This window comes from Oncorhynchus tshawytscha, linkage group LG21 (genome assembly GCF_018296145.1).
Source record: "Oncorhynchus tshawytscha isolate Ot180627B linkage group LG21, Otsh_v2.0, whole genome shotgun sequence".
NCBI lineage: Eukaryota > Metazoa > Chordata > Actinopteri > Salmoniformes > Salmonidae > Oncorhynchus > Oncorhynchus tshawytscha.
Genome location: NC_056449.1, coordinates 17,330,853 through 17,346,445, shown reverse-complemented (window position 1 = coordinate 17,346,445; position 15,593 = coordinate 17,330,853). Strand labels below are relative to the sequence as shown.

The window sequence follows — 15,593 nt, the reverse complement described above, 5'->3', positions numbered from 1 at the left end:
TCGTGTTCAACATGTTTAATGAAAGACGATAACGTGAACACTACACAAATGCAAAATAACAAACGTGGCAGCTTCTGGCTGACTGACGGCGGCTCCTTGCAGACTGGCGGCTCTGGCGGCTCCTTGCAGACTGGCGGCTCTGGCGGCTCATAACAGACGGGAGACTCTAGCAGCTCTGGACCGGCGAGGCGCACTGTAGGCCTGGTACGTGATGCCGGCACTGGTGGTACTGGGCCGAAGACACGCACCTCAGGGCGAGTGCGGGGAAGGGAAACAGGGAGTACTGGGCTCTGGACACGCACAGGAAGCCTGGTGCGGGGGGCTGCCACCGGAGGGCTGGTGCGTGTAGGTGGCACTGGATAGACCGGACCGTGCAGGCGCACTGGAGCTCTTGAGGACCGAGCCTGCCCAACCTTACCTGGTTGAATGATCCCGGTCGCCCTGCCAGGGCGGCGAGGTGGAATAGCCAGCACTGGGCTATGCAGGTGAACCGGGGACACCATGCATAAGGCTGGTGCCATGTACGCCAGCCCAAGGAGATGCACTGGAGACCAGATGCGTAGAGCCGGCTTCATGGCAACTGGCTCGATGCCCACTCTAGCCCGGCCGATACGAGGAGCTGGTATGTACCGCACCGGGCTATGCACCCACACTGGGGACACCGTGCACTCCACAGCATAACACGGTGCCTGCCCGGTCTCTCTCGCCCTCCGGTAAGCACAGGAAGTTGGCGCAGGTCTCCTACCTGGCTTCGCCACACTTCCTGTGTGCATCCCCCAATAAATTTTTGGGGCTGACTCTCGGGCTTCCATCCGCACTGCCGTGCTGCATCCTCATACCAGCGCCACTCCGCCTTCGCTGCCTCAAGCTCTTTTTTGGGGCGGCAATATTCTCCTGGCTGTGCCCAGGGTCCTTTCCCGTCTAGGATCTCCTCCCAAGTCCAGAAGTCCTGATTGCGCTGCTCTTCCTGCCTCTGCCTGTCACCACGCTGCTTCGTCCTGTTTTGGTGGGTGATTCTGTCACGGCTTTCTTCCGTCGAAGGAGAGGAGGACCAAAATACAGCGTAGTTCGTGTTCAACATGTTTAATGAAAGACGATAACGTGAACACTACACAAATACAAAATAACAAACGTGGCAAAACCGAAACAGTCCTATCTGGTGCAGAGAACACAAAGACAGGAAACAACCACCCACCAAAACCCAACACAAAACAGGCTACCTAAAAATGGTTCCCAATCAGAGACAATGACTAACACCTGCCTCTGATTGAGAACCATATCAGGCCAAACATAGAAATAGACAAACTAGACATACAACATAGAATGCCCACCCAGCTCACGTCCTGACCAACACTAAAACAAGGAAAACACAAAAGAACTATGGTCAGAACGTGACAGATAAAGCAAAGCAGTTCGATACATACAACAACACAGAGTTACACATGGAGTAAAACAAACATACAGTCAATAATACAGTAGAAAAATAAGGCTATATACGATGTGAGCAAATGAGGTGAGATAAGGGCGGTAAAGGCAAAGAAAAGATCATGGTGGCGAAGTAAATACAATATAGTAATTAAAACACTGGAATGGTAGATTTGCAGTGGGAAGAATGTGCGAAGCAGAAATAGAAATAATGGGCTGCAAAGGAGCTAAATAAATAAATAAATACAGTAGGGGAAGAGGTAGTTATTTGGGCTAAATTATAGATGGGCTATGTACAGGTATAAAGTATACAGGTATACAGGAATAAACTAAAAATACAGTCAATAATACAGTAGAACAAAAGAAAAGAAAAAGTCTATATACAGTGAGTGCATATGAGGTAAGTTCAGGCAATAAATAGGCCATCGTGGCGAAGTAATTACAATATAGCAATTAAACACTAAAATTGTAGATGTGCAGAAGATGAATGTGCAAGTAGAGATACTGGGGTGCAAAGGAGCAAGGTAAATAAATAAATACAGTATGGGGATGAGGTAGGTAAATAGATGGGCTGTTTACAGATGGGCTATGTACAGGTGCAGAGTTCTGTGAGCTGCTCTGACAGCTGGTGCTTAAAGCTAGTGAGGGAGATGTGAGTCTCCAGCCTCAGAGATTTTTGCAGTTTGTTCCAGTCATTGGCAGCAGAGAACTGGAAGGAAAGACGACCGAAGGAGGAATTGGCTTTGGGCGTAACCAGTGTGATATACCTGCTGGAGTGCGTGCTACGAGTGGGTGCTGCTATGGTGACCAGTGAGCTGAGATAAGGCGGGGCTTTACCTAGTAGAGAATTGTAGATGACCTGTAGCCAGTGGGTTTGACGACGAGTATGAAGCGAGGGCCTACCAACGAGAGCATACAGGATTGGATTGGAGATGCTTAATGCGATTCTGGAAGGAGAGTTTACAGTCTAACCAGACAGCCAGGTATTTGTAGTTGCCCACGTATTCTAAGTCAGAGCCGTCCAGAGTAGTGATGCTGGACGGGCGAGCAGGTGAGGGCAGTGATTGATTGAACAGCATGCATTTAGTTTTTTCCTGCATTTAAGAGCAGTTGGAGGCCACGGAAGGAGAGTTGTGTGGCATTGAAGCTTGTCTGGAGGTTAGTTAACACAGTGTCCAAAGAGGGGCCAGAAGTATACAGCATGGTGTTGTCTGCATAGAGGTGGATCAGAAAATCACCAGCAGCAAGAGCAACATCATTGATATATACAGAGAAGAGAGTCAGCCCGAGAATTTAACCCTGTGACACACCTATAGAGACTGCCAGAAGTCCGGACCACAGGCCCTCCGATTTGACACACTGAACTCTATCAGAGAAGTAGTTGGTAAACCAGGCGAGGCAATCATTTGAGAAACCAAGGCTGTCCAGTCTGCCAATAAGAATGTGGTGAATGACAGAGTCGAAAGCCTTGGCCAGGTTGATGAATACGGCTGCACAGTAATGTCTCTTATCGATGGCGGTTATGATGTTGTTTAGGGCCTTGAGCGTGGCTGAGGTGCACCCATGACCAGCTCTGATACCAGATTGCATAGCGGAGAAGGTACGGTGGGTTCCAAAATGGTCAGTAATCTGTTTGTTAACTTGGCTTTCGAAGACCTTAGAAAGACAGGGTAGGATAGATATAGGTCTGTAGCAGTTTGGGTCAAGTGTGTCCCCCCTTTGAAGAGGGTGATGACCGCGGCAGCTTTCCAACCTTTGGGAATCTCAGACGATACGAAAGAGAGGTTGAACAGGCTAGTAATAGGGGTTGCAACAATTTCGGCAGATAATTTTAGAAAGAGAGGGTCCAGATTGTCTAGCCCGGGTGATTTGTATGGGTCCAGATTTTGCAGCTCTTTCAGAACATCAGCTATCTGGATTTGGGTGAAGGAGAAATGGTGGTGATTTGGCGGGTTGCTGTGGAGGGTGCCGGGCAGTTGACCGGGGTAGGGGTAGCCAGGTGGAAAGCATGGCCAGCCGTAGAGAAATGCTTATTGAAATTCTCAATTATAGTGGATTTATCAGTGGTAACAGTGTTTCCTAGCCTCAGAGCAGTGGGCAGCTGGGAGGAGGTGCTCTTATTCTCCATGGACTTTACAGTGTCCCAGAACTTGTTTGAGTTAGTACTACAGGATGCAAATTTCTGTTTGAAAAAGCTAGCCTTAGCTTTTCTAACTGCCTGTGTATATTTGTGCCTAACTTCCCTGAAAAGTTGCATATCACAGGGGCTATTCGATGCTAATGCAGAATGCCACAGGATGTTTTTGTGCTGGTCAAGGGCAGACAGGTCTGGAGTGAACCAAGGACTATATCTATTCCTAGTTCTACATTTTTTGAGTGGGGCATGCTTATTTAAGATGGTGAGGAAGGCACTTTTAAAGAATAGCCAGGCATCATCTGCTGACGGGATGAGGTCAATGTCATTCCACAATACCCCGGCCAGGCCGACTAGAAAAGCCTGCTCGCAGAAGTGTTTTATGGAGCGTTTGACAGTGATGAGGGGTGGTCGTTTGGTCGCAGACCCATTACAGATGCAGGCAATGAGGCAGTGATCGCTGAGATCTTGATTGAAAACAGCAGATGTGTATTTGGAGGGCGAGTTAGTCAGGATGACATCTATGAGTGTGTCCGTGTTTACGGATTTTGGGTTGTACCTGGTAGGTTCATTGATAATTTGTATGAGAATGAGGGCATCAAACTTAGATTGTAGGATGGCCGGGGTGTTAAGCATGTCCTAGGTCACCTAGTAGCACGAGCTCAGAAGATAGATGGGGGGCAATCAATTCACATATGGTATCGAGGGCACAGCTGGGGGCAGAGGGAGGTCTATAGCAAGAGTCAACAGTGAGAGTTTTGTTTCTGGAAAGGTGAACTTTTAGAAGTAGAAGCTCGAATTGTTTGGGTACAGACTTGGATAGTAATACAGAACTCTGTAGGCAATCTTTGCAGTAGATTGCAACACCGCCCCCTTTGGCAGTTCTAACTTGGCGGGAAATGTTATATTTAGCGATGGAGATTTCAGGGTTTTTGGGGGTTTTTCTAAGCCAGGATTCAGACACAGCTAAGACATCCAGGTTGGCAGAGTGTGCTAAAGCTGCGAGTTAAACAAACTTAGGGGGTAGGCTTCTAATGTTAACATGCATGAAACCAAGGCTTTTACGGCTTTTAAGAAGTCAACAAATGAGAGCACCTGAGGAGTGGGAGTGGAGCTAGGCACGGCAGGACCTGGATTAACCTCCACATCACCAGAGGAACAGAGGAGAAGTAGGATAAGGGTACAGCTAAAGGCTACATGAACTGATCGTCTAGCACGTTTGGAACAGAGAGTAAAAGGAGCAGGTTTCTGGGCACTTAACGTTAAGGATCCCAATTTCGCTGAAACATTAAAACGTTCACATCCCTAGCATGCATATTCACAGCATGCATGTCCTCTGACTATTAGACTGATCTTAATGTGAGTTTCCCTCATGTGACTCATGTTTAAAACATGCCATTTAAGAATTATTTTTATTTTTATTTTCACTCTTTATAGCTGCTTTTATGTTTCCATAAATTCCCATCTTATTTACAGGGATACACACAGTATTATAATGGCTTGTCAACCATTTTTCCTTCCTTTTCAATATCTGAGCTCATCGGAGAAGAGTTGTCATTGAAAACATATAGTCGACATGGGAGCGTCAATAAGCATCAATGTGATTTGGCCGTTTGACAAGTAGTCTTAACCCGTAGCGTTTGATTTGATCTGATGTCTACAAAAGCTAAGGTTGCTCCAGCAATAAAACACAGTGTATCAACAGGGGAAAAGCCACGATCGAAATTAGCTCTGCATTGTATTATTCAAGGAACATGATGTTACACTTGAGTAGATGCTAATGATGCTAATTCTGTTGAAAAGAAAGGAAAAGGACAAGTAGCTCTGAGACAGTTATATATACACCACAGCCTCAACACGCAGCCTAATCCGCTGCCATGTGTTGAGAAATAGACCCCTAACTGTTTCTATGTTGGAGGCTAATACAGCTACTCCATCAGGCTGCCTATTGAAATGAAATGAGCCCTTTCTATAAAGTACAGTCAATAGCAGGTCTGGTAATTGACAATGCTAGAGTAGGTCTTAATTATAATAGCATGTTGTGCAGTCTGGTATGGTGTATGCAACTGCTTACCAAAGGCAATCCAACAATGGCAAGCTCAATGGCATGTTTTGCTTACCAACAGCTAACCAACAATGGCAAGCGCAATCGGTTTGGACAACAAGGCCAGGTTCAATTCCTCTGTAACCACATAGGATGAATTGAAAACTATTTTAGAGAAGAGGTCGTCGAGGTATGAATTGGGCATGAATTATTCTCCACTAGGAGCTAAAAAGAAATGAGTCAAGTCTTATCAAATAAGTAACAGAAGTTTAGGTCCAATGGAATTGACCCTTTACCCAATGAAACAGCAAGGAAATCTTCCACACCAAGCTCTCTCTCTGTCTTCCACCAAAATAGAAAGCAGTGTGGGTTCAGTTGATGGATGTGCATGTTACCCCCATGACACCTCTGCGCTGTACACACATCACGCAGCCAGTGTCCTACATACATTGACACGGTCCGACAAAAGATAAAGGCAACTCTTCTGAGAGGGAGCAGTCAATGGGACCAGGAGAGGAGAAAATAACAAGAGTTGGACGTGGCCGGCACTCAGGCCACTAGGGTCTGTGGCTCAAACACACTGATGCGTTCTCAGCTCTTCTTCAAAAACGTCACAGATGTTCAGAGCCTTTGACCAAACTAAAGGTTTTACTTATTCTGTATATTCACAACTTAGGCCATATTGAATTATATAGGCAGTGTGAGGGTGTTTTTATTTTCCATGATCAATAGAATGATTCCACTGTAATCATGATGTGATGTGGATCTGAGGCAGGAGTTGACAGATGGTGTGTAACCTTTGTTTGTTAGACTCCCAGTGTGTGTGTGTGTGTGTGTGTGTGTGTGTGTGTGTGTGTGTGTGTGTGTGTGTGTGTATCTGTGAGGTGCTTTCATATACCCACAGCTCTCTGGTGTGTGCTGTGCTGCACTGCATGTTACAATGTCTTCTCGTGTAATTCAATTAACCTTTTACTGGAAGGGTTCACACAAAGCAGCCAGGAGTTATACTCCATTTGAGAGTGGTGTGTAGAACTGTCTTTGGTGGCTGTCTTCATTGTTTGGATAAATTGGACTTCTTTTGCAATTTTTGCACTGATAAAATGTCACAGACACATAGCATTAATAATATGTTAAAACAGCTGTTAAAATGCTCTTGAGGACATCGGTTCAGAAGGCATTGGATTTGTTGACGACAGGGTACGATTCGGCACAATTGTCTCAATCAATTTGTTCACTGTTATTAGACGCTGAACAGACAATAACCCATCATCAGGGCCAACACAACAGTCCAACAAAATAACCAACATCCCAACTAACAAAACAGCCAACATCGCAAACCAACAAAACAACCAACATCCCAAACCAACAAAACAACCAACATCACAACCGACAAAACAACCAACATCACAACCGACATCACAACCAACAAAGTAAATCTGTCAATCTGGACCTAAATTCTCTGGATTCTTTTGGAATGAAACAAAGCCAGCAAAGACACAGTCTTTAATCTTAGTCTTCTTTCTCTTGGATCAGGCAGTTATTAACAGTTGTAGATGCTATAGCCCGACAGTCTGCCAAGACTGTAGTAGTCTTCTGTGTCTGACTGCCCAGAACGGTGCAAATTACAATGAAATATTGAGTTCATTTATGAATAAGTGGAGCTGAACGCCCCTTTGTAACGGCTTTCACATGCATATTCAGTTGATGGAAACCTTTGGATGGGTAATTCCTCTTAGCTGCTTCATTAAATAGTGAAAGTCGAAAGTGTAATGCTTCATGACAAAAAGAGAGAAAGAATGAGATCTAAAGCAGTATTAAAGGATGACTTTTTCCCCTTTGCTCAAGTTGAAAATAAAAGTAGCCATCTGATACAAGATAAGGATAACACGATAACAAATCAACAATGTAGCTGTTGATTAGTGCATGACACGTCAAGATCTGAACCTCTTATCATTCACAACAAAACATCCAAATAAGGTTAAGCTACAAACGAATAAACAAGCACAACTGACGGAAAAGTTACCCGTGGTTAGGGTTTAATTAAAATTTGAGAACTCTGGGCATCTTTCCGCGCCTTCCTAACGGGTGGTAGCTTAGCTACCTGCGAACAAGATGTGGCACGTATTGCTTATTTTCCCTATGATTAAAATAATAGGGTGGAAATTGGGCGAGATAAAAGTCACAGCGGGGAGTCACACTAACAAGAACAAATGAGCGGCAGCACTCCAGACATCTCCAAAAGAGACACCAAAGGAGAGAGGCTGCGGGGGGTAGTGGGGGTAGGAGGCCAGGTCAGAGCCTTTTGAAGCCAGCTAACTCCAATGCGCTTTCTGAGCCACAGAGATCGCATGTAACAGCTGCAACAAACATGGAGGAAAAGTAATGTAGATAAGAAAACACCTTGTTAGGTGCCTTGAATGTCTTATTTGACTCCCATTACACGTCATCAATGAGTTATTTGGAATGACATTATATGGCGTCACATGAATAATGTGGGGCTTTAAAAAACTAGATGAGGACACAGAAATTGAAGTGTGTGAACAAGCAGATGTGGACTTTGGTGGGAGCATTAATCCTTCCAATCACTACCCTTGCATCAATTTATTTTCCACACGTTTTTCCATCCAATCAAATGCAAATGTATTTTATAAAGCCCTTTTTACATCAGGAGTAGTCACAAAGTAGTTGGAGACTATAATAAAACAAAATAATGTTATATAAGGAAAAAAGGCACTTAAGAGAGGCGAAAGATCCACGTCTCAGATCTACGTCTCAAGTGTGGTATGGAATATCTCTCTGGAACTTAACTGAAATATAAATTGATGCTCTGAACACAAAATATTTCCTTTGTACCATGTGACCTTTCTATATGTTCTGGCCAGTTGAAAGTCTGTGGATAATTCTTGGATAATCCACTACTATCATCTCTCTTTCTTCTGTACCTTTGGTAATGCTTATTGAAAAGTATGATTTTCAATGCTTTTTGAGAGCATTAAAGATAAAAGTATTCCTCAAATTAGCTTAACAGCAGCAAAAGTTGTCAAAACTGCTCTAAGAACAAATTTGAGACCATGGATGATGTGTAGAAAATATAATAGCACAACGACATGAATAAATAAGTAATAGACAATAACATCACTTCAAAGTTGGAGGCAAAACATTGTACTTTTTGTAAAGTAATTGACGAATGCTGGATAAAAAGTTAAAAAGTTATCACTGCAAGGAATATTATACACTGAAAGTGCCTCACATTCTATACACAACAAAAGCAACAAAATAACTTTAAGATAGCTGTATAGACCGCTTTTTGTTTGAGTACAAACCCTTTCTAAATCAAAATGAAAGAGTCATTTATCACTTAAAGCAATATTGATAAGTATAAACAGAAATGTATATTTTTTTATATCCCGCATTTGATGCACAGATCTTCCTTCAAAAGAATACCACAGTCTTAAGTTTTGGGTTTCGAGCATGATCAAATTTGCACTTCAAACCATTGAACCTTCTTAAATCAGCTATTGTGTGTGCTCATTCAACTACTGTGGAATTTCTACGCGAAATCTCTGACCGACGCTTTACAAAGCTATCTTTGATTACACACTAGCCCAAGGGGAAACTTTATCAAACTCCCCTGCTTCCATGTGGAGATGACCAGGTGACTACCAAACACTCAATTGGAAGACCAAATTCTTATCCACAAGAGGCCATGAAACATTCCTTTTATCCCCAAACAGCAGCTGCACATGCCCAATCAGAATCCACCGCTTATTGCTTCCACCAATGAAAGAGATTTCCTGAGCACCAATGAAATATTACCGGTACAATGCTTACTAGTTTGCACATTTGTTGTGCGATTAACTTCCTACTTAAACCTCCACAAAAACAGGAATAAGGGGGATCACAATTAACAAATAAAGGTGTGGCAGACTCACCAATTTCGTTGTCCGACTTATTGTCCATTTTGGTGTCTGTCAGGGTAATGGCCGAGTTGGAGCGACTAGACAGGCATGAGCTTTGGCCTGACTTGGCACCCCTGCCCCAGAGAGCCATGGTACGTTCCGGAGATGTGTGCTCATTATTCTTTGTGGGGACCGTTCCTCTGGAGTAGCTACCAAGGGGGTGCGAGAGGCCTGTTTCAGGGCAGAGGGCCAGGCCTCTGCGTGTGGAGGCCTCACATATTCCAAGTTGCCTCAGCGAGAAGGCCTGTCCTGTACAGACAAAACCAAATAGCAGGCCTATAATTTCACAATGTTATCAAACCCCAATCCCAAACCCAGAATATCTGGTGCGGACGTTTTGTTTTATTTTTAATGAGGCAAGTCAGTTAAGAACAAATCCTTATTTACAATGACTGCCATTTTGCCAAAATGTGTAGCTTAAACATTTTTGTGATTGTTAAAATGTCTGTTCTTAGAAGGGCAGTAGGCTTAACTCAAATAGAAGCCTCACAAAAATAAAAGCCAACCAGTAAATCAGAAGACAAGTCACAACAGACATACTGTACATTCAAGCAAGATGGAAGATGATAGGACTTCTGCTGAAAACAACCCCCCCCCCCACCGTGCACGCGCGCCACGTCTATTTCTATGGGCACAAGCATGGTTTGACACAAACTGTTCATACCCCTCTTGTTGGCGGAGAGAACATTTTGCAGGTTTAAACCTTATTAATTGTTTGTAAATCTGGATCTAACGTGTTGGTTTAATAGAGAAACAAAATGGTGAAAAACAGAGATGCAAAGGAATTTACAGGATGTCAATGCTGGATTTAGAAAAAAGAATGTAATCTGAAGTAAACAGCAAAAATCTACAATTAATGTACTTTTCCCTGAATATATATTTCCAAATGCGTGGACAAAACTAAAACAAGTTTGGATGGAAAATCTTGTTCAGTGTATATATTTATCGATATATATGTTTTCATATATACATTCAAAGTCATTCTATAAAAAAATGTATTCAGCTAGCTGAATAATGGAGAATGTCATGTCATGCTGCATAAGATTACAGACATGTATTTTATCCACATTAATATAGAAATATCATTAGTGCAGACAAGACAGGTAGCAAGATTAATGTAAGTAAATTAGCAATAAATAAATTCATTTAAAACTGTCATTTGATTTAGTTTACTGTTTTTTTCATGGCAGAAAACATTTAAACAAGTGAAATTGACAAAGAACATTTGAAAGAAAAAACTGCAGGGGAGCGATTCCGGACTTTGGCAATATTGTATGTCATGTGTTAAAAACTTCAAAAGACAATTAATAACCTTAAACTATACATTTGACTTAAGGTGTGAATTTACTTTTAAAAACAGATACAACTTTGAAATGTGTAGATAACAATCATTGATCATTGAAGTGATAATAAGTCTAATCGCTCATTACCTTTTCATTAAAGGTTGTAATTTGATCTAGAAATAAAGGGGAAATGAACATTCTTCCCACAGCCTAATTAGAATGCAATTAATTTCCAGTTGGCGCCAATTAGCAGACATCAATGAGAAATATGCCATAAAATATGCAATTTTAGAAAATCAAGAATCGTCTATGACACTAAAATAAACCACCCAACTTTTTTCTTATTATGAACATTTCCTACCAATTGCCAACAACCAATTACAACGGTGGGTTATTTGCTCAGCAGTTCAATGGGTAATTATCAACGGTATGTGAAGTGAAGCGCGATCATTTCGTTTGGATCTGTATATACTGCACAGATCGAAAAGAGCTCTACTGTTCATCATGGAGTAATACAAACCTCAAATGACGAACTATGAATGCTGGTTAATGGATCATGCATTACCAAGATAAAGTTTTCAAGGAAACCCATGTTGCCCTATGAAAGAATGATAAACTTACTAATATAGTATCTCTCTATCTATCTTTCCTATGTCAATGATCTCAACAGCAGACAATTAATTTCAATTCTATAATACACCTTGCAATTTTTTTTATTATACCAAACTCCATGTGTTCCCAAGTTAAGTATGTTTAAAAAGTACACGTATGAAACAAATGATATCCAAACAGCAGACCGATTATGAATCATCCTTTCATATTATTGGAATAGAGCTGTGACTGTACTGACCTGGCCTGCTGTAGTCATTGGTCTCCTGGTGGGCCATCTCCTTGACTCGGCCTGAGAACAGCAGCCGGGCGGGGTCATGGTCGTAGGCCTGCAACGTCTCGCTAGAGCTGTAGGACTTCTGGGTTGGCACACGGCAGGCCCCTTCTTGGTCTGTTGATGATGCGGTGTGACGCCGTTCCCGATCCCTCTCCCTTTCACGGTCTCTCTCTCTCTGGCTCTTGGAGAGTGAGCAGAAAGGCTGCTGCTCCTTCACCTGTTCCATGCTGCCTGCATACTGTGTCCTTCTCTCCTGAGATGCTCGCTTTGGGATATTCCACTCCGGTTTACGGCGTTGGTAAGTCTGTCCCTCTGTCTATCCGTCTGTATTTCTGTCTGTCTGTCCACTTAGCCCCATTCGGCTCTACCTGGGAAACAGAGAGGGGAGAGACGAGAAGCTCAGATAACACTAATCCCCCGACTTAATCTTCAAAAGCTCCCACTCACACCCACCACCTCTCAAACCCCACCCGTAAGCCCACTGACACCCACCACCTCTCAAACCCCACCCGTAAGCCCACAGACACCCACCACCTCTCAAACCCCACACGTGAGCCCAATCACACCACCAACACCTCTCAAACCCCACCCGTATGCCCACTCACACCCACCAACTCTCAAACCCCATCTGTAAGCCCACTCACACCCACCACCTCTCAAACCCCACCCATAGGCACACTCACACCACCACCATCTCTCAAACCCCACCCGTAAGCACACTCACACCACCACCATCTCTCAAACCTCACCCGTAAGCCCACTCAAACCCACCATCCCTAAACCCCCACCATCCTTGCATGAACTCCTCTATAAAGCAGATCTCCTCTCCTCTCACTCCCTCCTTCTTTTATTCTTTCAGCCTCAGTACAGACCTCCATTGTCTTGACTAAATTCCTTTTGTCCACAACTTGGACGTGTGTTTGTGTATGAGGTCGACAGGTCATGTAGATACTTTAATTATAGAGTGTGAAAAGGGGGATTTTCACTGGTGAGGATTTCATTTCTGTCTTGACTCAGCTGGAAGCCCAAAGACAGGTGTATCAGACACTTACACATTTCCCTGTACTGAAACTGAAACTTTGGATCCAAGAGAAAATAAAATATATTTTCTCGACCTTAAAGTTTTTATTGAGAATTTTGCTGAGAAGTCCTTTCACTAGGTGACAGGTTGTTCTTTCTTTCTATGCAGAGATGGAATCTTAAAAGACACTTTCAAACGCAGAGACAAGAGTGGAGATGTTAACCCACATTTACAAAGATTATTGTGCAGTGGCCAAGAACGGACTCACCCACAAACCTCCCCGATTGTGATCCGTTCTGATTTATAGACTTTATACACAGGGGCTGATAGACGATATTGCTAAGAGCCTTGTCTGTCGAGCCGCCGACAACCCAACAGGGGGAATAAGATTAGTGTCCTAATCAGCTATAAGTCCCCATGGGTGTGTTATGGGGAAATGTCGTGGCGGGCCGGATTCTGACAAAGCAAAGTGAACAACTGGGCATGTCTTTAATGTGAACACATACTGCCTTCCTCAGGAGGATCCAAAGTTACTAACGCCAACATTTTTCGGAGTTCATCAAAATGTAATGAAGGTAGTTCCTGTACATGGGGACGCTTTGAGGACACTAGGGAGATACTCATAGAAGCTGTCTGGTGTAGTGTGCTGTGCTGTGAACTCAAGGAAGTTCTATCTAAGGATTAAGCCACTTCGTTGCTTGGATACCAAAACCGCAAATAGGCCTACATAATGTCCACGTAGTGCCTTACCGCAATACACCAACAATTATCCCCACGTCTCCCCATTCGGATTGAGAACTGTCCTACATACTGTTAGGATGCTAACCCTCTGGTCTGTATGTGTCACCTTTGATAATATGGTTGATTGAGACAGCCAGTCACCCATGACCTCAAGAAGGAAAAGCCGACACTGCAGTATTATAGTGGCACAGTGGGAACGTTGACAAGGCAGTGAGGCAGGGGGAAGTGACACTCCATGATCTATGTAACGTAGCACAGTACTACTCAGGTCTATGATTCCCCAGACAGTTCCTCCTAAACCTGCTTATTATGTTATATACAGTCTCAATGTTCTTCTAAACATTAACCATACTCTATATATATAATATAGTGTCAAGCAATGTCTTGATGTCAATTTGGTAATATAGTTTTCGAGAACATAAGCTTTTATGATCTAGGCTCAATTCTCTTGTTTGGACACAAAATCAGGGATTGTGTGTTGGATTTTTTTGCTTCACACTCACGATTCACATGAGAGGACCAAAGGAGAAGCCACCACAGACGTGGCTCAGAGCCAATACAGACAAATAAATTGGTTTCAACCAATGTGACCCACATTCCTGACGTAAGCACAAACAGCATTTTGCAAAGAGAGAGTAGAGTAGCCACTGGAGACTTCACTGCTGAAACGGCAAATCTTCCCGAAGCCCTCTTTGTTCAAGTAATTACATTTCCGAAGGCCTGTTCTAAATATTAGACCCCCTGACCCAGGGTTTCCGTAAGGAAAATGAGGCGCCGGACAATGTGACCGGGAAGAGTTTAATTTAACGGCCATTTGAGAAATTATGGGACCCATATGCATTGGGTGCGTAACCCATTAGGGAGTCCACCCACAGTGCTCAGAATGACAGAATTCACATTTAAATTATGGTAATTCATCTTAACAGAACATGCAATTCCTGTAATGAAGCAGACAATAAAATGTCATTTACAAACATTTGCCAAAATGCAATTTGCGGGAAAACACCATTCTAAACAGCACATCTGATGTGAGCGGTTCCACATGTGACAGAGATAAAAATGTCTGTTAGAAACTTAGAAAGAGGGGAAATCTAAAGATGCAGTAACTAGGATGGGTTTCTAATATGACTAGGATTGTGCCTTTGGCTTCTAGACAACGAAAGAAAGTTGATTTGAAAACCAATATAAGAGGAGAAAAATGCTGGTTTCAACTGCATATGAGGAAGTCTTTATAAAATAATTGCCTCTACGTTTCTATGGTTCCTAGGCTACTTTGAAACACGGAAAGACATGCCTCACAATCTGAAGTAAACGTTCAGGTTTTAAAAAATTAAGTATATGTCTTGAAAATGCATACTGCCTCCAGCTCACATTGGGTGGCATGGTGATAGACTGCCTACCGTTGACTATGCACTTGAATGGCAAATGGGAGGCGCCCTTCAATTTGTCAGTTGAGAAATAAAAATAGTAGCTCTTTTTAATCGTGGCCATGCGATTGCCTTTAGAATTGTTGTGCAATGACTGGTCTTATCAAATCACACGTTTCAAGCTCAAAATAAGCTCTGTATGCTGTGCGCATGTGATAGTTGTGTTTGATAAATAAGATAAATGATGACTAATGAAAATACACACGCCCCAATTTAATTCCACTAAAGAACATTAACCTATAGACCTATAAGTGTGATTGTCATCGACTGATATTTCCATCAATAAACAAAAAGCATTATTTTGTAATAAGATTGGGTCCAAAAGCCAGCAATTATCACCTGTAGTCTGTTAATAAAGCCATTAAAAACACATGGTTATCGTTTACCAACTGACGTAACCCCTGACTCTGTAGTCTGTAAATAAAGCCAATAAAAACACATGGTTATCGTTTACCACCTGACGTAACCCCTGACTCTGTAGTCTGTAAATAAAGCCAATAAAAACACATGGTTATCGTTTACCACCTGACATAACCCCTGACTCTGTAGTCTGTAAATAAAGCCATTAAAAACACATGGTTATCGTTTACCAACTGACGTAACCCCTGACTCTGTAGTCTGTTAATAAAGCCATTAAAAACACATGGTTATCGTTTACCACCTGACGTAACCC

At 42.8% G+C, this 15,593-nt stretch overlaps 1 protein-coding gene across 1 annotated transcript in view; it reads right to left on the bottom strand.

The window, feature by feature from the left end:
- si:dkey-237h12.3 (teneurin-3) overlaps positions 1–15,593 on the bottom strand; it is a 162,025-nt gene that overhangs the window by 133,573 nt on the left and 12,859 nt on the right. Inside the window, exons 2-3 of the mRNA XM_024383118.2 lie at positions 11,696–12,099; positions 9,536–9,811 (exon numbers count right to left, since the gene is read on the bottom strand). Of these exons, the coding sequence (XP_024238886.1) occupies positions 9,536–9,811; positions 11,696–11,957 (538 nt within the window). The 5' untranslated portion in view covers positions 11,958–12,099. The remainder of the gene's footprint in view (positions 1–9,535; positions 9,812–11,695; positions 12,100–15,593) is intronic.